At 35.5% G+C, this 24,410-nt stretch overlaps 1 protein-coding gene across 7 annotated transcripts in view; it reads right to left on the bottom strand.

The window, feature by feature from the left end:
* PDS5B (PDS5 cohesin associated factor B) overlaps positions 1-24,410 on the bottom strand; it is a 210,141-nt gene that overhangs the window by 68,007 nt on the left and 117,724 nt on the right. For all 7 annotated transcript variants that reach the window (XM_047755637.1, XM_047755641.1, XM_047755642.1 and 4 more), the window contains exons 14-19: positions 21,757-21,838; positions 18,701-18,749; positions 16,454-16,593; positions 14,544-14,659; positions 8,639-8,744; positions 4,962-5,122 (exon numbers count right to left, since the gene is read on the bottom strand). In XM_047755637.1, coding sequence (XP_047611593.1) covers positions 4,962-5,122; positions 8,639-8,744; positions 14,544-14,659; positions 16,454-16,593; positions 18,701-18,749; positions 21,757-21,838 — 654 coding nt within the window. The remainder of the gene's footprint in view (positions 1-4,961; positions 5,123-8,638; positions 8,745-14,543; positions 14,660-16,453; positions 16,594-18,700; positions 18,750-21,756; positions 21,839-24,410) is intronic.

Raw genomic sequence — 24,410 nt, 5'->3', positions numbered from 1 at the left:
CCCACAACTTCAGGGTTACCAGTTGGATTTGTTTCTGCTGTGCCACAAAGGGAACTCCTTATTTTATTTTTTTATATAATTATATTGGCTAATGTTTCCAAAACAATGTTGAATCATGGCAGAGATAGTGGATTTTCTCATCTTGTTCCTGACTTTTACTGTGAATGCTTGTAGTATTTTACTATATGATAGTGCCTACTGGTTTGAGTGGTATGAAGGTATTAATTCCTATTTTATTGGGTTTAATTATAAACAGCCTAATTTTATTAGAAGCCCCTTCAGCATTTGTCAAAATGATCCATTGTGTGCCCTTTCCCTTTTTCATTTATATAATGAATTATATCATTAATATTAAGCTTTCTAACTGTGTCCCTTTTTGTATTCCTGGAATTAACCACATTTGGGCTCAGTGGGTTTTTTTGTATTTGGGGGGCCACACCCGCAGCATATGGAAGTTCCCAGGCTAGGGGTTGAATTAGAGCTGTAGCCAATGGCCTATGCCACAGCCACAGCCACAGCAACTCGGGATTTGAGCTGCATCTGAAACCTACAGCACGGCTCATGGCAACACTGGATCCTTTAATCCACTGAGTGAGGCCAGAGATCAAACCCATGTCCTCAAGGATATTAGTCGAGTTCATTACCACGGAGCCACAGTAGGAACTTTGACCACAGTATAGTCTTGTTTTTACTGATAGTAAATTCTCTTAATAATATTTTACATACATTTTTTGTATTGATTTCAGTAAGATTTGTCTTCGTTTTTTTTTAATCTGGTTTTAGCATTCCTGCTAGTTACCTTGGCTTCATAAAAAGTAATCTAAACACATTCTTTCCCCTCCTATTCTCTGAAAAATTAAAAAGAATTAGAATTTCTATGCGGTTTTGGGTTTTTTTTCCTTTAGATCAGAAATATTTTCTTTTAACGCAAACACTTGGCAGGGTAATTTTCTCAAATTCATTTATACTTACAATGTATTAGGGTTTTCAAACATTTAAAACACAGATGTAGCCATATCTAAACTTAAATACTGAAAGTAAAATGATGAGAAAAGACAAATCAGAGAAATGCAAACAAAAAGAAAGCAAAAGTTGGATTTAGGGGCATAAGCAAAACTGAATACAAAGGGAAAAAGCACCCACCTTGGTAAGGACCTCACAATAAAAAAGGGGTAATACATCTCCTAAGTCCTTGAATCCTAAAGAATATCCTTCATCTGCCCTTATTTAAGCACTACCTGGCAACTTAGGAAAGGCTTCAGTTACAGCCTTTTTGTGCATCAAAACTCTCTAGCAGTTGAATCATAACTTCAGAAATCTTATGCGGTTGAAAAGAACTATCAGCCTCATTACTTTTCAGTTGTACATCATCTCCTTTTTTCTTGATGTTTGTGAAATAACTTCAGGCATCTCCAAAAATTCAGTAAATTCCATCAAGATATTCTCCTAAAACATGAGCCCTCCTGGTCTCCAGGTTCATGGTTTCATTCACTCTAAACAACTTTATTATTATTTTTTAATAATGTCTTCCATTTCCCATTATTGTTGTCTTCTCCACAGAAACCAATTATGGCTTTTCACTATGGGCAGGTCTCTCTAACTGCCTTATTTCTTTGCCCACTATACTCACTTTCTATGCAGTTTTTTTCCTCAAGCTCAATTTCTACCTTCCTGATTACATTTTCAATATCGTTTGCTCCTTGCTGTTTCTAGCAAATTATATTCTATGATACAAATATGTTCCTGTTCTTCTGTATCCTTAGTTCTTCCATTTCCCTTTTTATGTTTTATGTTATCTTATTTTTGCTCTTGCTTTTTATTCCCCACCACCAACCACCCAGCTGCCATTTGCTGTTTAACTTTCTTGGTGGATGAGAACAACTGTCTCAAATTTTCTTTTTCCTAGAAAAATTCAGTTCTTTCAAAGTGCTAATCAGCTATCTTCTGGATGCTAAAATAGCTGCACAGGTTTCATATTTGTTATATTATTTGTATTCTGTTAATTCATCTCTGAATAAGAGAAATCCTCTCTACCTCTGCCATTTAAACAAAAATATAGTGTCTCCCTGTGACTTAACACTAGAAATTGTCTTAAAAAAAATAACATCACAACTCAAACTACTCTTGCTTCATTAGTTGGATAAAGTAGCATGGAGGAGGAAATTAGGACTAAAGGTAGTGAGTCATTTATTTCTGTGTAATTTCTGTCCACGTCTGCCTAAGCTCTTCCAGTTGAGAACCAGCTCCACTTGGACTACAGCCATACCCTACACTCTAAGGGGACTCCCATGTGTTTTGGCGCATGTGCCTATTTTGGGGTGAGCCAGACTCCAGAAACACTTGCTAAGTCACAATGCAACTGTAAGTCACCATCATTTTATTTATTTTCTGGCCTCATCTGTGGCACATGGAAGTTTCCAGGCCAGGGACTGAATGTGAGCTGCAGGTGTGGCAATGCTGGATCCTTTTAATCCACTGTGTGGGGCCGGCGATTGAACCTGTGCTTCCACAGCTACCCTATCCACTGCAGTTGGATTTGTAACCCACTATGCCACAGGGGGAAACTCCAATCACCATCATTTTAGTTGTTTGGGTCAGCATGTAATTTTTTCTACTCCTGTAAAATTGGTAATAAGACATTTGCTTCACAATTCTACAACACCTCTACACTGTGTCCCTCCCGTTAAGCCCAAAGAAAAATGGTATGACCACAGAATCCCTAATTTAGTTCTATTACAGCTGAAATTAGGTTTTCCTTATTTCTCTCACAGCTTGTCCACACCTCAAGCTCCTCTTTGGAGATCAGCGAGCGAAAGAACACTTACCATACACTCCCTTATACACCTGATTTGGGGATATGTGTATCAACTGTCAGTGTTCTCACATCCACTCAGTCTAAATGGCTTACCTAGCACCAATTCTGTCCAGTTTGTGGTAGTTTCTACTTAGATACATTTTTCTTTTGGTTCTTTTAAATTATTTTGGTAAATTCGAGGGAAGATAATTTAATAAACATTCATTTAACTCTACCAGTTCCCTCAATACCAACTCACCCAATTTAATAAATTTAACTTATAAAATCTGCACACGTATTTTATTTTCTATTTTTAGCCACACCCAAGGCATATGGAAGTTCCTGGGCCAGGAATCGAATTTAAGCCACATCTGGGACAACGCCAAATCCTTAACCCACTGCACTGGGCTAGGGGGTCAAACTGGCAATGCCAGAGAGACAAGCCAGATTATTAACCTACTGCACCATAGCAGAACTCCTGCATACATAAGTTATCCCCTGGAAGACACAGACCATGAGGTACTTTATCGAGTGCAGTGTATGCACAGAGCAGGTATTCAATAGCAACTGAGCTAATCCTCCTCATGAAAGACATCTGATATACTCAGCATCTCCATCAAAGTACTTTAGGTCCACATTTAAGTGGTGGATATTTTAAAATGCCTTTGTGTGTTCTAAAATGTCTGCCTTTCAACTTTGCTCTCAGAGTTCTCCTACAAATATATCAAATGATGTTTCTATAAAATATAAAGAGTACTGGGAAAGATAGTCTAGAATGAAAATAAAAACCTTCATCGAATAAATCAAGCTAAAACTTGTTAATTAAGAAAGGAACGGTGCCATAGGTGGCTATGTTCCATAGGCACTGCAAATAAACAGGCCTACATTCAAATCTTCATTCTGGCACATGCTAGCTATATGACCTAGAACTATTTACCTCAGGTAAACATTGATTCCTCATTTGGAAAATGAGAATAATTCTTACACTTTACTGAATTGTTACAACATTTAAATGAGATAATACATTAAGTGGGCATTCAGTAAAAGGTATGGAGTTACACAGAGTTTACATATATTGTATGCCTATACATTTATCTCCAAACTCTGTTCTCTGATCTGGATAGGAGAGTCATGGCTCCATTCCAAAAGCAAATTCATGCTCGAGACTCCCTTAAAAATTAAGAAGTCAATTCTAAACAATAATGTTTCTTATGCTTGCCAAAAAGAATACTCTTACAAGATTCTGGTATGTTTCAATTATAATTTAAATAATGCTTTTGTCTTATGTATCAATAGTTTCTAGAATTAAGTTCACATGAAGAGAAAGGAAGAACAAGAAGAGCAGCTGAGCATCTAAAAGCTAGCTTTGTCCACAGTCTCGTTCGGAGGAAAAGGGCCACATGGAGAGGTATAGTGCCCCAACTACAACTAGGTAGGCCAGAAGTAATGAGGGAGAGGTAAAAGCAATCACCAGTGACTATCAATATCAAGAGTAACTATTAGATGTGTTCTCCATGAACAGGGAGGAGAGATGCTCTGAGAGAAGTAGCAGGGATGATTTAAAAAATGAAGACAATTCTTTTGTGCTATCACAGAATACTGAACAATAATCAAGCACCATTAGAGATGTCCAGGATAATAGTACAATTTGCAATTGTTGGAAATACTAGGATACACCGACATATATGAAAAACACACTCCTACTAGGATGAGTATTCCAGGCCCTCCTGCTTCCCTGTGTCAAAAGCACTACTTCTAAAAATTTTCCATCTAATACTCATCATGACAAAAGAAAAGAGCACTATGGAGAAAGCTAATGAAATTCCCTTGGAATTTGCTACCTGACCTTAAATTCACATGAATTGTTTATTCTATGCCATAACATGCCAAATAACTACTTTACTATAAAACTTTTTATTAAAAATCTTTAAGCAAAACTGATGCTTAAGAAAGAAATGCCATGTTCACCCTACATTTTCATGAATCTTCTAAAATACCAATCAATGCTTTCTCCTCAGAAATGAGAATATAAACTGAATAGTAGGCATTAAGATAAGCCAGATATTATTTCCTCAAAACTTAAAAGATTCCAACTATGACATAATTCAAAAAACAGTAAATTATTTTTCTATCTTCCAGAATATTTATCAGAATAAACTCAACTCACGATCTGATGTGTGGGAAATCCTCTTCAATTTTGCTTCCCGTATTTTTGAAAATCTGAAGTGCAGCTTCTGCTACTTTTTCATCATCCATTTTCAGACAAGCCAGGAGAGACTCAAATGTTTCAGCAGAATGAAATGAGATGGGGTGTGTAAATGAGAGTACCTAAAACATGAGTCATAAAAATTATCTGTAAATCCTTTTGATCTTTATAATATAAATCCAAATTATTATATATTAGAAATACTATACATTAAATACAAAAATAATTATGCTAAAAATAAGAGCACTAGCAATAAAATTTTAAACTTACACATAGAACAGAAATGTTCTTATATAAGACTGTACAATGTAAAGAAATAATTACTTTCAAAATTAAATAACATGTTAACATAATGCTATCCAAAATAATTTAGATTTGATTAATGTTTCAGGAGGGCAGTAGAGGAAAATGAGGGTAGGAGAAAAGGAAAATTAGTAGAGAGAATTTAAGAAAACACCTCTGTTCTTCTAAATAAAGGTCATTAGAAGAGACCAGCAAATAACATTTTTGGAAAAGCGTAACCCAGCAAGGGGAATAAAACACCAGATAGTAAATTATAAGTTTTCGATAATCAAATCAACATGGTATTGACAGTAGAAAAAACATAAAAAAAAAATAAAAAAAAAATAGGAGTTCCCTGTCGTGGCACAGTGGTTAAAGAATCCAACGAGGAACCAGGAGGTTGCGGATTTGATCCCTGGCCTCATTCAGTGGGTTAACGATCCGGCGTTGCCGTGAGCTGTGGTGTAGGTTGCAGACACAGCTCGGATCCTGCGTTGCTGTGGCTCTGGCGTAGACCAACAGCTGAAGCTCCAAATAGACCCCTAGCCTGGGAACCTCCATATGTGCGGGTGCGGCCCTAGAAAAGGCAAATAAAAAATAAAAAATAAAAAACAAATCCTCGGCATATATAAGAACTTAAGATTAAATAGAGTACGGTAGATTATAAAGAAGGCAACAGAAAATAACCAAGAACGGATGGAATTTTTAATAAACAGTCCTGGTAAAGTGGGTAGCTATTTGGAGGAAATCAAATTAGATCCTTTCCTCTAATATATATTTTCAAAGTAAACTTTAACTGGGTTGTTTCAGATTTAAAAAAACAAAAACAATAAAAAAACCCCTCTAAACATGAAAGGATTTTTAAGCTTCAAATAAACAATAAGAACCAAATGTGGAATGTAAAAACAAGTAGTAGAAAATATGTTATACATAATGTCACATTTATAAGATTTAGAAACAAGCAAAATAAGCAATGTTATTTAGAAATATAGACATAAATGGAAAATCTATAAAGAATAGTAAGAAAATAATAAACCCCAAGTTCAGGAAACATACACCTAGGGATGCAGAGTTAAACAAACAAACAAACAAAAAAACAGCAGCGTATTTCAACAGTATTAATACTCTATTTAATTTTAATTAGCATTCCTTTTACTTTCCACTAGTATTCATTTTATCACTACACTTTATAACTTACATGAAACAAATACATTCCAGTTTTTATGTATCTAATATGTCCTATAAGAAAGCCAAGGAAATTAAAAGCTCACTTAAATGAGTTAAAAAAAAAAACAAAAGATTGAGATGTTAGTAGAAAATGAACAGAGGATAAAAATGACAATTTCGGGAGTTCCCATCACGGCTCATTGGTTAACAAACTGACTAGTATCCATGAGGACATGGGTTCGATCCTGGCCTTGCTCAGTGGTTTAAGGATCCAGCATTGCTGTGAGCTGTGGTGTAGGCTGCAGATGCAACTCAGATCCTGCGTTGCTGTGGCTGTGGCATAGGCCAGTGGCTACAGCTCCAATGTGACCAACAGCCTGGGAACCTCCCTGTGCCACAGGTGTGACCCTAAAAAAGCAAAAGACAAAAAAAAAAAAAAAGACAATTTCACCACAGAGAAAACACTGATGATCAACATACGGAAGGTGGACCTCACTAGCAACAGTAACTATGCAAATTAAAACATCATTTTCACTTATTAGATTAGCAAATCTCCTAAAATTTTACATTATTACAAATTTGTGAAGATAAGATAGGCATCTTCATAAACTGTTGACAGAATTACATATGAGTATGATATCTCTATAAAAGAATCTGACTACAGGTATCTCTCAAAGAATTTTGAAAGTGGTCATACTCTAATGCAGTAATGCCCTTCTAGTATTTAAAAAATAAAAAAGAAGACATTAGCAGGAGCTATTAGATATATCTATCTTAGCACTGATTATAAGAATAAAATTAAAAAAACTTAAATATCCAACAACATGAAAACAACTAAGAACACTGATACTCCAAAAGTGAACTAATCACTATTGCCAAAAAACATTTTTTATTATTATTTTCATTATGAGGCACACACTGTGCTAAGACATTTAAGTATATGGTTTATTTAGTCCCTCTGAGAGAAGTACTATTATCTCCATACGTATGAGGAAGCAGAGGCAATTAACTTGCCTCAAAGCATACATCTAATAAATGAGAACCAATAATCAGATCTGTTTTTTGATATTCTTAAAAATACTGTCTTAAAAAGCATTGTGAAAAATGCTTATTATTTATTATGGGAAAACAGTCAATATAAAAAATTGTACATTCAGTCTGACCTCGATTATACAAAAGTGTACATTTTTCTAAAGATTATACAAAGTGTTGGAGTTTCCCCTGGCACAATGGGATCGGCGCGTCTCTACAGCACTAGGGCACAAGTTTAATCCCTGGCCTGGCACTGTGGGTTAAAAGATCTGGCGTTGCCACAGCTGTGCCGTCGGTTGCAAACGCAGCTCAGATCTGATCCGTGGCCTGAGAACTCCATATACCGAAAAATAAAAAAAAGAAAAAACAAATGCTTATATATGATAGGCTTATAAATGTTTTTTCCTGTATAATTTTATATTTTCTGACTTATCAACAATTAATTGATATTTCTGTAATCAGTAAAAGTTAGTAGTATATTTTAACTAACAAAATAACAGTAAAAAAAACCTGGTTCCTTCTGCTCACTAATGAAATGTTCAAATTATAACCCTTAATGTAATTAATACAAGGCTATCTGATATAATTTAAACCTGAAAATATTTAGCTTACATGTTAGAATATGCAGTTTCAAAACGACCTAAGGACGATTAAGAAAATTTTGTTCTATAAACTTAAAAATCAAATCTCAAGACGAAAAAATACAAACTAGGAATTCTCTGGTCTAGCTCAGTGGGTCGGGGATTCAGCTTTGCTGTGAGCTGTGGTGTAGGTCGCAGGCATGGCTTGGCTTGGACCTGGCGCTGCTGGGACTATGGTGTAGGCCAGCAGCTGCAGCTCTGATTGAACCCCTTGGCTGGAACATCCATGTGCTGCAGGTGTGGCTCTAAAAGCCAAAAAAAAAAATAATAATAATAACAACTAAAAATAAGTAAATAATAAATAGTACAAACTACATGGAGTTTTCTGTGGCTCAGTGGGTTAAGGACCCAGTGTTGTCACTGAAGCAGCTTGTGTTGGTACTGCAGTGAATGAAGATCTGACTCCTGACCTACGCACTTCCACGTGTCACGGGTACAGCCAGAAAAAGACACAAATTATACATACATTTAACAGTTGTCTAATTAAACACTTAATTTCACGGTAAGTATATTTACCTTAAGCAGTTCAAGACCGGCCCTGATGGCTTGATCAGTTGGAACCCCCTCATCTTCATCATCTGCTGTTCCATCTATTGATTTGTTCACTTGCTTTATAAGGGCACTAAAGTATGACAAAAATATTTTTTTTGCATTTTTAATTGTCTTTTATTAGCAATACCTAAGAAAAATAATCATGAGTATTTGCTATAAAGATCACATCTAAAACACACAAACCATTATGGCAGAGCAAAATGCTATAATAAATATTTTGAGAATCTTCTGTTTGAAATAGTATTTTACCCTGTCCATTCAAATGAGGTCAAAATGTTATGTGATTCGTTATTTCAATGTTACATTTTTATTCTTGTATTTTCTGTGTAAGGTCTATGCCTGAACACATGCATAATAATAGATGTTTTCTAATTATCTAAAATTGATTACTGCTCCAGTAAGCTGAACAATGCAAAATAAAATAGAGGATAAACGGCAACATCAAGCACTTTCAAACCATCTACCAAAAATGGACTGTGTCAGCCTCTGCTTTAAGGACCAGAAAGGCCTGCTTCTGAAAGGTGTAAAAATGCCAGGTAACAGACAGACAATAAGTCCTCACTAGAACATTAGAACAGATCAAAGAGAACACAATGTCTTGACACTTTCTTTTAATAACAAGCTTATGTGACTTTAAAACAAATATTTCTGATACACTGTCAATTATCCAAAATAATCATCCATCCTGACAGGTATCTGTTCTTTCTACAAAAAAACAGGTAACAGATACCAGGTTAGAGACATAATATGTATCTAGGTATAAGAAAATTCAATTACCCAATGTTCCTTAAAATGTTGAATAGAGCTATGTTTCTCCAAAAATATTATGTAATCACCTTTAAGGTCAAACTATGAGTCAAATATATGTCTCCCCTGCAGGGTCCTCTTATATTTGTCATTCCCTTAACAGTATTTTTGAGGATGTTTTCTGTCCTTTTCTGCCCATTTTCCCTGATTAACTGATTCTTACAAGTCCAACTCGCCCAAATCAAAATCTTCAACCTGAATCCTCTTCCCATATTTTCAGCAGTCCCAAGGTTTTTTTACCTACATGTACCATAGGAATGAAAAATACCATATATCCAAAATTAAATTCATTATTTTCTTCCATGACTTAGCACATGAAGCTCTTAGTCTGAGGGAACACTAAAGGCCAGAAATAAGTAAACAAATACATAAAAAAGATAATCCAGGAACAATGATGACTAGAAAGAAGGCCAAGACAAGAAGTGCGTTTCATTAGCCAAGGTAGTCAGGAAAGGTACAAGTGAGTTAATAACCAAAGAAAAGAGCCAGTTACATTTAAAAAAAAAAATCCATAAGAGAAAGCATCAACCTGGAAAACCAAAGATAATCACCTGAAAAATTATTACAAAATACTAAGCGCTCAGTGAGGTGATACCAACAAAACACTAAAAATCAACAGTGCTGTTCTCTATCAGCTAAAGCCACTTAAAAGATAGGGGGTGAGGAATAGAAGAAATAAATTTATAATGAGAAGCCAAAATATACAAAATAACTAGGAAAAAAAGTTTTAAATGCACAGAATCTAGCTATCAGGCTTTTTAATAAGGATGGATCTCGGAGTTCCCTGGTGGCTCAGTGGATTAAGAACCTGGCATTGTCACTGCTTTGGCTCTGGTTTGATTCCTGGCACCAGAACTTCAAAATGCCACAGGCATTGCCCAAAAAAAAGGGTGATTCTCCATCTCTACCTTACACTGAAATGAATTCCACAACAATTAAATATTAAATGGAAGTTCCCAGGCTAGGGGTCAAACTGGAGCTGTAACTGCTGGCCTACACGACAGCCACAGCCACGCCAGATCTGAGCTGTGTCTGTGACCTACATCATGGCTCAGGGCAACACTGGATCCTTAACCCAATGAGCAAGGTCAGGGATCGAACCTGTGTCCTCATGGATACTAGTCGGGTTCGTTATCCACTCAGCCATGATGCGAACTCCTGTAAAGCACAAATTTAAAAGGCAATCCAACTGTGTTAATAGACTTATTTCATAAAGCACTCATATAATCAATAAGAAAAAACAATTCCTCTAAGCCACTGACAGAAAAATGAAAATAAATGCAATTACCCAAGAAACATATGGGGGGGAAATGTTCAACTTTATTCACAATACAATTTTTTTTTTTTTAAAAGAGTATCATTCATCTAAAGGTGGCAAAGACTGAAAAGGTTAACAGCCACTACCAGGAAGTTTGGTGAACTGGACACTCACTACCTACTGGTGCAAACTAGGAGTGGAACCTTTCAGGAAGCCCATCACACAGCGTGGTGGTTAACCAGGAGGGCACTAGAGCTCGACTTCCTCCGTTTAAATACCATTAGCTACTTCCCAGCAGTGGGACAGCTGCTTACTATCTGTGTAACTTACTGTTCCTTACCTATAAAATGGGAATAATAATATCTGTCTCATAAAATTAAGAAGTAAATGAGTTAAAACACACAAAACATTAGAATCATCCCAGGCACATTATAAGTACTAAGGGCTACTCCCTGTTGTTTATGTTTGAACATGTCTTCTATATCACAGGACCTAGTATTTGCTAAAGCCAAAGACCTGTTTTGGTCCTTGGTCTTTAGTTCATAATTTCATGTGCATTATTTCATTATCTTAACTTTCAAAACACTGCAGCAACTTGGCTTTTTTACCTTACCATAATTTTTCTACTGTTAAAAAAAATTCCAAGGCTCTGTCCATGAGCTTTTGATCTTTTTAACTTTTTTCTACACAATCCTGCTCAGGAAACTAGTCTATTCTCACAGTTTCACATAAATTCAATTTGCCTTGATTAAAAAAAAAAAAAAAAATGCCAGAGTTCCCATCACAGCTCAGCGGTTAACAAACCCGACTAGCATCCATGAGGACTCAGGTTCGATCCCTGGCCTCACTCAGTGGGCTACGAATCTGGCATTGCTGTGAGCTGTGATATAGGTCGCAGATGTGGCTCAGATCCCGCCTTGCTGTGGCTGTGGCGTAAGCTGGCAGGTACAGCTCCAATTCGACCCCTAACCTAGGAAGCTCCATGTGCTAAAGGTGCAGACCTAAAAAGACCAAAAACAAACAAACAAAAAAAGAAGCCATGTCCAAATAAGCAGCATATCCTTTCTCACCAGCTCCCTTCATCTTTTCAAGGTATTCTCATTCTGTTCATCATCTGGACTTGACCTCATACCGAATATACTTATGACTCCTCCTCCCTTATATTCCGTGTTTCTGATAAGACAACCCAGTTTTTAGGTTGTTCTTTTAAAACCTTCCTCAACGATGTTCTTTCTTTTCCATCCCACTACCACCACCCATAGAGCAATCTATCTCTTCTAATTCTTTTCTCCAAGCCGTCATCAATTATTCCTGGCTCTCGACAGACCAAAAAACAAAGTAAAAGTACTAAAGTTAGATACGAAAGGCTTTCCACAATCTGATCCTAAATGCTTTTTTGAGGATCTCATAACAACTTTATACTTCTCCACACTGTAGTTTAAACAGATGGCAATCATTTCCAAATATCCTCCTTCTTTCCTAGCCAGTTAGTTTTCCTTATATTAATCTCAATACCTATATACACCTCCTGCTTCTGTAAAAATAAATTCTTACTCATACTTTCTCTTAGCTCAAATGCTATCCCCTTAGAGAAATCAGTCCTCTGAACACTATCTGCACCAATTTTATGGAACTATAATACAACCTTCTGACTAAAACTCATTATTGCATTACTAGACAGGTTAATGAAAAACAGAAAGTATGCTTTGACAATATAGAAGGCATGGGATTACTTATTTAATTAATGAATTTCAGTCTGATTCAGATTCTTCCTTGTACTAATCTAGAGGGATCAAGTTTTTTTATTTTGTTTTGTTTTTCAAACCTTCTTCAAATGAAAAATGATGTAAGAGGAGTCCAAAGTGACGAATGGGCATTCAAAGTAAGGAACCCCTATTCTGCAGAGGGTGACAGGTCAAAAGCTACACCCTATGCCCTCCTCAAAAACAACAACAACAAAAAAAAAACCGTCAAAGCAACTTCACTGAGTACAGAGTACCATCAGTATTATTTAGATTCTAATATACCTCTGACAGCTACTATGGGTCACTAATAAATCACTATGCTAAATGTATTTTTTAAGTAGTTTATTTTTTCAATCAGTTGGAACATTTTTAGGAAGTTTTTTTAAAAAAGGAAAGAGGGAGTTCCCGTCGTGGCTCAGCAGTTAAAGAACCCAACTAGCATCCATAAGAATTGGAGTTTGATCGCTTGCCTCGCTCAGTGGTTAAGGATTCAGTGTTGGCATGAGTGATGGTGTAGGTAGCAGACGTAGCGACCCAAGCTGCTGTGGCTGTGATGCAGGCTAGTGGCTACAGCTCCAATTCAACTCCTAGCCTGTGAACCTCCATATGCCACAGGGCTCAGATACCTCAGCCCTAAAAAAAGCCAAAACATTTTTAACATTTAAAAAGAAAGAAAAAAAGCTCTTCTCATAATTTACAAAAACAAGTATAGACATAAAAAGAAAGTATTTCCCAAGATGTCACAATCAGGTGATATCAAACCTGAAACTTTATTTGGAGGTTGTTCTAAAAATACCACCTTCAGTTCTCAGATATCTGTGAAAACACATCGTATGTTGCTTTACAACATATTCACCAAGTCTTCTTTTCTTGAGGGTAGAATTACACACTCTCTTTCCATCAGTTAACCTATGCAAGCTAACCAAAAAATAGGAATTCCTGGAGCTCAGCAGAAATGAATCTGACTGGTATGCACGAGAACGCAGATTCAATTCCTGGCCTCCCTCAGTGGATTATGGATCCGGCATTGTAGTGGACTGTGGTGTCGGTCACAGATGAGGCTTGGTTTTCCTTATGTAATTGCCATGGCTGTGGTGTAGGCCAACAGCTGCAATCCCTGATTTGACCCCTAGCCTGGGAACCTCCATATGCCACAGGCACAGCCCTAAAAGGACAAAAAAAATAAAAATAAAAAAACCAAAAAGAGGAATTCCTAGTATACAGGTGATAGATAAAAAGTATGCTTGGATTGACAAAAATCTCACCCAAATTGAAGTAATACATAAGATTAAATATGGAGAAAAATTAAGTAAGTTCCCTGGTGGCTCAATGGATTAAGGATCCAGCATTGTCACTGCTGTGGCACGGGTTCTAACTCTGGCCCGGGAACTTCCACATGCTGCAAACAAAACAAAACAACCATTAAAAGAAAAAAAACTAGAGATCCCATCTTGGCTCAGTGGCTAAGAAACCCAAACAGTTTCCATGAGGATACAGGTTCAGTCCCTGGCCTTGCTCAGTGGGCTGGGGATCTGGCATTGCCATGAGCTATGGTGTAGGTCAGACTCAGCTCGTATCTGGTGTTGCTGTGGCTGTGGTGTACACCAGCAGCTACAGCTCTGATTCAACCCCTAGCCTGGGAACCTCCATAATGCCATGGGTGTGGACCTAAAAACAAATAAATAAATGAAAACTAAAAATACACAGATATGTACAGATGACTGTGTGCATATTTTCAAACACATACACATACAGAGATACATACAGATGAGTGTATAGCCATTATGTATATATATAAATCTATATATATATAGCAAGTACTTAATCTTACCTTAACTTAATATATATATTTTATAACATTGTATATAATATAAATAATATATATATTATATTTTATAACATTATATATATAATATAAATTATACACACACACACACACACATATATATATATATAGCAGGTACCCTGTATATAGCAGGTACTTAATAATGGTTGGCTACTAAAGCATGAATGAATGAATGTCTAGTTATGAAACTTCAATATTTTAACATAAAAATACCTGATAGATTCAGTATCTATGTGCACAGGTGCTATCCTCTCCAAGAGAAACTTGATCATTTCCAGAAAAGGATTTGTAGGCTGTTTGGGGTTGCCCAACTTCTTAGTTATTTCACGCTGTAATGCAGATTTGTAAAATATTACAAAGACAGGTTTAAATAATTAACTACATTAAAATGTTAAGAGCCTACAAAAATTAAAACCACATAGTATTTGTGCTGGAATAAATTATTAATGGGAACTGAACAAGTTTGGAAATAGACTAAATTAAAAATTTAGCATATACAGTAACATTTCAACTAAGTAGGGAAAAGGTAGATTGTTCAACATATTGTTACAGTGAATGTATTAAAATAACTGGTCAGACATTTAGAATAAAAGCAGAGTAGATCCCTATCTCACATCGTACACCAAAAATATTCCAAAAAAGTGAAACCAATGAGAAAAGAGTAAAACAAAAGGTCTGTGGACAAACAAACATGAACAAGCAAAATTACTGGGGTAGTTTATTAAAACTACAGATTCTTAGGGCTCATTGTGAAGATTCCCATTTAGTTAATCTGGAGTGGAGCCAAGAATCCTCTTTTTTAAGACTTTAGGAAGAAACACACAGACAAGAAATTAAGAAATACTGACATGAGTAAGTATTTTCATTAACCTGCATTAGAATGGGATTTCATAAGCAGGACTCCAAAGGCAAAAACCTTGAGGAGACTACTGACAGGCTTAGTGAGATAAAACTAAAGAGCATCATAAACAAGATGAAAAGCGCAAACTACAACTGACAGCAAACGATCTGCAGCCTAAGTAACATACAATGCCATGACCAACTAACGAATCAAAAAGATAAAAACAATATTCTAAAGATTAAAAACATACAATTTAGGTGCGAGGGAGTGGGATGGACTTGGAGTTTGGGATCAGGAGATGCAAACTATTACATTTAGGATGGACAGACAATAAGGTCCTACTGTACAGCACAGGGAACTATATCAGTCTCCTGGGATAGACCATGATGGATAATAATACATAAAAAACAAAACCAAAAAACCCACACAATTCATAAAAGAAATATGAATGGTTTATATACCAGAGAAGAAAAAAATGGTCAGATGACTAGCAACCGATTTCATAAATCCTATCAAAATAACTATGTCTTTTTTTCAGTTTTGCTTGTTCCCAACAATGATACTGGCCAACACTGAATTTATCCTAAAGAAATGAAATCAAGAATGTATAAAATTCTTTAGCTATAAAGAGATTAAAGTATTCTTTATATTAATCAAAAACTGAGGAGTTCCCGTCATGGCGCAGTGGTTAACGAATCTGATTAGGAACCATGAGGTTGCAGGTTCGATCCCTGGCCTTGCTCAGTGGGTTAACGATCCGGCGTTGCCCTGAGCTGTGGTGTAGGTTGCAGATGTGGCTCGGATCCCGCGTTGCTGTGGCTCTGGCGTAGGCCGGTGGCTACAGCTCCGATTCGACCCCTAGCCTGGGAACCTCCATATGCCACGGGAGAGGCCCAAAGAAATAGCAAAAAAAAAACAAAAACAAACAAACAAAAAAAAAAACTGGGAAAAAAATTTAAATGTAAAACACAAGTGGACTGTCCAATAAAATACGGTACATATATTCAAAGGTATGCTATGCTGCTTTTGAATATAATACTGTAAAAGAGTAATGAAAGAGAGTAACATGTACAAAGCTTTATGTATGGTATAATCTTATTCTGGAAGGACTACACCACAATATTAACAGCAACTGTCTCTACAGAGGAATTATAGTTTAACTGTATTGCTATTTTTGTGATATTTTCTACATTTTAAATAATGAATATAAATTTTCTTACAAAAGGGAACAAAAAAGATTTGGGGGTTCCACCAAACATGAGCTCTTTTAAATTCTCCTTACCACACAACCTTCAGCCTGCTTGCAGGAGCATGTTGGACTAACAAGTACTTCTAACTGTTTTCTTATTTTCTCGTCATCTTCTAACACCTGGGTGAATTTCTTCATGAAATCCTGAGCCTTACCGGGATCTGGCAAATTTCCTTAAATTAAAATTCCATTAAAATACAATTTTAGAAATTGCTCAAAATAATAAAAGAGAAACATTATTTTGATGAATAATCCTAACTTAAAAATGTATTTCATGACATAAAAATTGCAGCACGCCAATAGTAAATTCTCACAAATAAAAATCTGTATCCTAGAAACATACAGTGAGATCATTGTGATGGACCATCTATAGCGGTAAAGACTGAACTGGCTATTTCTAAATAACTCCTTGTAATATTTAAAGGCACTAAATGCCAATCTGAATAATACCAATTTTTGGTCTCTTTGAGCTTGTTGCATACGCTGTTCTTTGGTAACTTATTGCAAGAGATCCAGATCGGTAAGTTTTACCTTGAAGAAACTATTTTCCTGTACTGCACCATTTACTATTAAACAGAGATAATGCACATATACATGCATGCTACTTGGCACTAACACATGCTGAGCAACATGTTCCACATGTTACTGCGTGACATGCCATTACTACATGAGGAAGGAAGAATTCTTGTAGAGTCAAAAATGATTTCTATACGTTATTCTCCTAATAGGTCATGTATCAAAACACACAATGAAAGGTATGAATATGGTAAATCAGAAGTCAAGTTCCTATAAAACTTTAAAATTCCATTTTTAAGTCTTGGCTAGGTCGCTAAATACAGTAAGGACAAATTTCCCTCCACTACTTAACTGTATGACCCTTCTGTATTTCTGTAGTACAAAAATTTGACTGTACTGTTTGCAAAACTAGTTTTGGAAGATGTCACTTTACGGCCCCTCCATAATGTATAGGCATCATATTAAGGGCTATGGTAAAACCTACCTTTTAAGTGGCAAAACAAAAAAAAAGTGAAACGGGGTAGAGGGAAGGAGGGTAGAGACAGAGGGAAGAGAGGGAGAGAGAAGGGAAGAAAAAACGAGGGGAGAGAGACAGAGGGAGAAAGGGAAGGAGGGAAAAAGAACAAGCCAAAAAACCCCTTTAATTCAGGATTCTGTAAACGTACTTGACCGTGGAACCCTTTTTTCTAACAGTACAATTAACACCTGCAGGACATCGGCAGTCCTCAGGACAAAATTTGGAAAATATGTACTTGTTGGAAGACAATAGACACAGGGTTAAAAACAGAAAGAATATAGGATATGATGTCCTTCGGGGGATACTGTACACAGCCAAACGACCAAGGAAATAATTACTAAAAAGCAACAGTACAAAAGCACTTGCTTTGAGTCATCCAAAAGGACCGAAAACTAATTTATGTTTACCCAGGACTAAAAGGTATTTTTGTCTGAAATTTCTATTGGTGCTAAGACTTCTATCATTTAGTCTACAACCCAATGAGACAAGTTACTCTTCCCTTCAGTGTCTCAACATTACTTCGACACACATCTTAGAATATCTGATAACATCTCAGAAATCCATCTAAGGTCTCTTCATTACTCCCGAGTGGGAGCTCGGCAGAGCCACCCTCCAGGCGTGCCTGATTTTCCCTCTATCCGTATGCTGTCCTCGGCCATCTCCGAGGTGAGAGGAAAAGCAAACGCCCGGCAAAGACAGGTACTTTTCCCTATCCGTGTCCTGAAGATGTATTTCACAAAGAAGACATACTTCACAATCCTTCAGTATTTGCTCTTAAAAGCATTTAAATAACATTTTACTTGAAATCACTGAAAGTAAAAAAATTAACTTTTTTTCAAAGCTCTTTTGAACTTACTAGGTATACAATTCACTCTAAATTTTGGTTCACAAAGAAACGAGCTTCAGACAGGGTCACATTAGGGCAAGCAACACCAAACCACGCATTCAGTTTTTAACACCAAGCTTATGTAGTAATTTGAATAAATTCTCAAACATAAATTTATGTAATAAATCCTTTCTCCAGCTCTTGGTCTTATCAACACACAAAGTAATTCTGTGTAGTATGCAAAACAAAAATCCAAAAAAAGGAAAACTGAGTATGTTGAGAAATATCAAACAAAATAATCACTTTAATCTTTTCCTGTATTATGCTAGCCTAAAATGGAACTCCAAGACACTTTATATTATCAGAAAGAAATGTTTCAAATAAACTGTAAATTTTATATATAGTATCTGAAATAACTTACTTGTAATGACCATCACTTTTGAAAATATGGCCTTGACACTGGCATCCGTCTGTAAACCACACAAAAAATGCAAAATTAAAATTTCTTAACAATAACCTTCATTATATTCTTCAGAAAGTCAGGTAAGCATAATCTACTCGTGCTCTAGGCCCACAGCCTAGCCACCACTATATGCTCCTTCTTTAGCCATGTTTAAAAGATGAACCAAGTAAAAGGTGGAGGTGAAGTCACGATCCACCTCTTCCTTCATCCTGTTTTGTGAGTCTCCAAAACAATGACAAAAAAACCCAGACAACTGCTGCATCAACCTCTGGGACACAGATATTTTGTTTTTCTTAAGTACTCAAAAAACAGGACAACTAGGTTTTAAAAAGGAACAAAATAATCTGGAAATACTGTTTTTCACGTTTTCAGCCTCTCGCAAACAAAAACGTGACAAATACACAATTCTGATTGAACTGAAGCATTCCTAAAATTGTTAAGCCTGAGGATTATAACGCATAGTCATGAAGCTTATGGGAAAGACACTAGATGAAGGCCATTAAATGCCACTGACATGTACAAAAGACTTTTCCAAGAGTACTAGTTATTTGCAGCATCAGGGTAGTATTTTAGTGAATGAATGTGTTCACCACATTTGTGCTGCATATAATACACACTCTGTCAGGTCATTTGTATAGAAGATGTTTCTAAGAATGCTAGTTATTCATTGCATCAAGTTAGAATTATTTAAAAAGTCATTGAGCAATTCTGTGTAAAACACTGAGCTAGAAAACCTTTAGGGTGAAGGCAACAAATGAAAAAATAAACAAAATATCCCTACTGAGAGGGAACTTGTTAAGAGGAAAGAGAAACAAAAAGAGTAATAGAGTACAAGAGCTAATTCTCAGATATTTGGAACCTAAAATATTTGAACAGATCTGCCTGGAAAGATTAGATTTCTACTGTTGCTTAATTTGGGGGGAAAGAGGTACTATTGGGATTTCAACAAGTTGATTCACATGAAAAAGAAACATCAACAAAGTACAAAGTCACTTTGGGTGACAATGGGCAAATCTATTCAGTTAAATGAAGGAGAAGAGCTGCACCGCTAAGAAAGAATAAAAACTATCTTAATCAAAAGAAATAATAAAGAAGCCAAAAAAACATACATTGATTATTAAGGATCTAAGAGTCTTCCTGGTAAAATAGGCAGATTATACACACCCAAAAGTTAAACACAGTTTCATGTATTTTTCTAACTCTATAACATCTATTACAGCTCTCAGTGTAAAGTGAATATTAGGTAATAAGAGATTACTATTCTCACTTTACTAAAATTCCAATTTAGAGTACTATCCTCCTCCATTCTGTTTCTTCTTCAACCCCTTCACAAATGAATTAGAACTCCTCCTTTAATTTTTATAACTTGGTAATTTTTTTAAGACAAGTTAAAGGAAATTCCACATACTAGAAGGGAACAAAGCATGGTGATTTAACTGAGATTGTATTTTATTTCACCTAAGACCGAACAGGAAAGTCATGAGACCCTCAAAAAGTTTTATCAACAGGTAAGGGGAAGGAAGTCCAACTTAAAAAATTTTAAAGGGACAGTGAGAGTCAAAAACAGTTACTTTTGTTTACAGTCTCATATACCATACTGTTCAACATATGATCTACACACTTAACATGTTATTCAGCTGCTACTACGACTTCAATAATGCCTAAAATCAGGAATAATTATATACATATGCATATAAGAACACCCCACATTTTTAATTAACATGTCTGCAATTTTACAAAGAGCAAGTAATATAATAAGGCTTTAGGTGGCAAACAAAGATACTTTATCCAGAGCTAACTAACTGAAATGCACTGTATCATTACATTATAACACTGACTGAAACATGTGTTTATTGGCTAAAACACATTAACTTAGGGGGGTTTTCCAATTTCCCTCCTTCGCAGAGAAAGCACTTAAACAGCAGAATTTATATAATTAGTTTTACGTCACTGACTGTAAGGAATAACTTATTCTAGCAGGCTCAATATACTCAGAAGTCACAGAAGGTTAAATGAATACATTCAATAAATCATAAACAAAGAGGTTATTGTTAGCCTATAAAACAAAAATACTACTCAATGGTAAGCTCCAATCAGGCAAACAAGTGGTCTGAAATGCCTTACTACTTGTGATTTAAATGTTTTTTGTTTTTTGTTTTTTTAAAGGGAGGAGGACAGTATAAACCACTCAAACAAGTACTGTTAGCCAATGACATTTAGAGAAAATGGCCAAATTTACACCTAGGGAAACTGGGAAATTTCTCCTCTTAGATGAAACAACTCCACCCTATAGACCTCTGCCTATGAACAAGAAGTATATGCTAGAGTATGCTGTGTGTGGGGGTGCACTACACACTGAAAAAGAAACAAAAATAACACTACATTGTTTTCTCTCGATACAATTTTAAATAACCAGGCAAGCTGCTTTGCAGATAAATTATACATTTTATAGACCGATGTAGGTCAACACTCTTAAATAGCATCTACTCGATGAAAAACCATCCTTAAATTATAATTATGAAGACCAGATGGTGCATTCAAATTACCAAAATATTAATTATAAGTAAAAATACCAAGATACTTAACTATAATTACATGATCTTAAAACTTTCTATAACCATAAGACTATACAAAGATGATGGGAGCATTTCAGTGTGGCGACATTAAGTGTAATTTTACTCTATTTTGTAGGTTTTCCAAGATGCAGAGTTATTGTTTTGGTTTGATTATTTTAATTTAAAAACTACCAGGAAAGCCTTAATTTTGAGCACACAGAAGCAAGCTCTCTTTCCTGTTGGGTATCACCTTTTACAGATACAGTAAATTTAAACTTACCTATGCAGTAAGTCTCTAAAAAAATTTCATTGTTCTGAGATATACCATAGGTTCTAGAGTGAGGACTGTTCCAGACAGAAACAGATGTTCAACAAAGAGCAGAAATGGTAATAAGGAGTAAGTAAAATACATGTGTTTTACAAAACTTATCAAAGAACTTTTCATTAAAGCTAACTTACTTTGGGTTGCTTAATTAAGTCAAGCAAATCCTTTACTTGATGTCGAAGCAAATTCTGACATTTCCACATTTCATTCAATGCTCTAAAAAACACAAACATAAATTTAAATAACAAGAGAGGATACAAATCCTTCAAAAATATTCCAGCTTTATTTTTTCTGAAAGTTCAAATTACAAAAGGAGATGATAGCGATGAGGTAAAAACTACAGGACTAATTAAGCAATTGATGAGGTACGAAGAAAAAGAGAGGGTCAAATAAATGCAACAATAACATCTGAGGAGAGGGCTGTACCAAAAAAAAAAAAAAAAGGGAATTAGTGGTGGTTGTTTCTTCTTTTGTATAAAGATAGGGAAAAATCTATTGTTAACTGCAAGATATTTGTAGGCAAGAGCATAGCACTTAACTGCAAAGATAATAAACTTGAGAAATAAAATACTATTTAACGGAGTAAGGTCCTATAACAAGCAGGATGAAAGGAATCAGACACAAACAGAAAAAAGTGACTCCTGAGAGAATGTTGGTATTTCTTCCTGAAACAGAAACATTATAATTTAATATATATTATATACTTTCATTTATAAATTATGTCTGTAAGTGAATATTCATTTTCTAGGGCAAAAATTTTGATATTCTCCTCTTTATATTGTTCTTATACAGGCATTTTAACCTAAAAAAGAAACAGGGAGTTCCTGAAGTGGTTCAGTGGTAACAAACCCAACTAGTATCCATGAGGATGAGGGTTCAATCACTGGCCCTGCTTACTGGGTTAAGGATCTGGTGTTGCCGTTGACCCCACGGCTGAGATCCAGTGTTGCTGTGGCTAAGGTGTAGGCCGGCAGCTGCAGCTCCAACTGAACTCCTAGCCTGGGAACTTCCATATGCCGTGGGGGTGGCCTAAAAAGAAAATAAATAAATAAATTTATAAAAAGAAATTCTATAGGTTTTCGAGAAACCATACATAAATCATAAAGCAGTTAATGCCATTGAAATATTGTTACAGAATATCGGAATTACTCACATTTAAAGTTTTAAAAAGGAAATATTCCAAACCAAATACTTCTCCTTATTTTGTACTCAACTGTCTACAGTTCTATTACCCTCCATCACCACACATGAAGCACTGCCATAAAAGAGTAACTTAATACAGAAGCATATAAAACTACACTTTGTCTTTAGATAAACAAGGCAATTACTTCATTTTCAGTAGTAAGTTTTAAAAAATACCTTTCCATTTTTTAAAAATTTTATTGAAGTATAGTTGATTTACATTAGTGTTAATTTCTGCTGTACAGCAAAGTGACTCAGTTATACATACAATTTTTCTCATTTTTTCTTTTATGGCTTATCAGATACTGAATATAGTCCCCTGTGCTATACAGTAGAACCTTGTCATTTATCAAACCTATGTAAGTTTGCCTCCACTAATCTCAAACTCCCAATCCTTCCCTCCCCCTTGGCAACCACAAGTCTGTTTCTGTTTTGTAGATATGTTGATTTGTGTTGTATTTTAGATTCTACATATAAGTGATAGCATATGCTATTTGTCTTTCTCTTTAATTCACTTAGTATGAAAATCTCTAGGTCCACCCATGTTGCTGCAAATGGCATTATTTCATTCTCTTAATAGCTGAGCTGTGTTCCACAGTATGTGTGTATATATGTACACACACACACATCTTTTTTATCCATTCATTTGTTGATGGACAGTTAGGTTGTTCGCATTTCTTGGCTACTGAAAATAGTCCGGGGGGGGGGGAGGTGCATGTATCTTTTCAAATATACTTTTGTCTAGGTAAATGCTCAGGAGTGGGATTCCTAGATCATATGGCCCTTTGCATTTTTTAAAGCAGATAAATTAGCTTAAATTTAGGTATTTAAATTCCTTCAGAGTGGTCACTTCAAAGTGGTATTAGCAAAACAACATACTGGGGCATTTTCATCTTAAATAGCTATACTTCACTGTTTTCAAGTTACTCAAGTGCCATAAAAACTCAACTGACACACTTTAAGAATGTAAACATTAGAAGAAAAATGACCATTATCTAAAGGACTGTAAAAATTGAATGGCTAACATAAGTTACACAATTAAAACAGTAATTTTTAAAGAAACAGTGGAGTCATCTGTGAAATTACTTCTGAGCTCCAAAGTCAACTAATTCTACCTATACATTTTATCACTACTCAGAACTTCTGAAAGGCCTGAATTTTGAAACTTCCCTTCACTTGAAACAAAGGAGAAATTATTTTATTTGTCATTTATTAATTCAGTGATAAAATGTTAAGCAATTCTAAAGCTCATGATAAACTACTATGGCTATAGCTTAAATCAAAAAATGACCATCAATGACTAAGAATTTGTGTTTTAATAGTCAGGGGGAATATCCCTTCGAACATTTTAATTAAATTATATTAAACAGCAAAGACAATGTGTTCCGTGTTCTGCCTTTCTAAATGGTACTTGAGAAAAAGAAGTTACATTAGTAGAAACAGTATTACTGCAATAGGAAGACAAGTATATTCATTTAATACTAGCCTGAGTTCCAGTTCTGTCACTAAATAAAATTAAAAACCTGGTTAGAGCTCAGATAACTCTTAAATCTGTTAACTGACATTTTAAGTAGACAACCAGTTCCCTCACTAGGGCTTCTCTGTT

The sequence above is a fragment of the Phacochoerus africanus genome, chromosome 13, assembly GCF_016906955.1.
Source record: "Phacochoerus africanus isolate WHEZ1 chromosome 13, ROS_Pafr_v1, whole genome shotgun sequence".
In the NCBI taxonomy this organism is placed as follows: Eukaryota; Metazoa; Chordata; class Mammalia; order Artiodactyla; family Suidae; genus Phacochoerus; species Phacochoerus africanus.
Note: the sequence above shows the minus strand (reverse complement) of the source record. Positions and strands in the feature narration are given on the sequence as shown.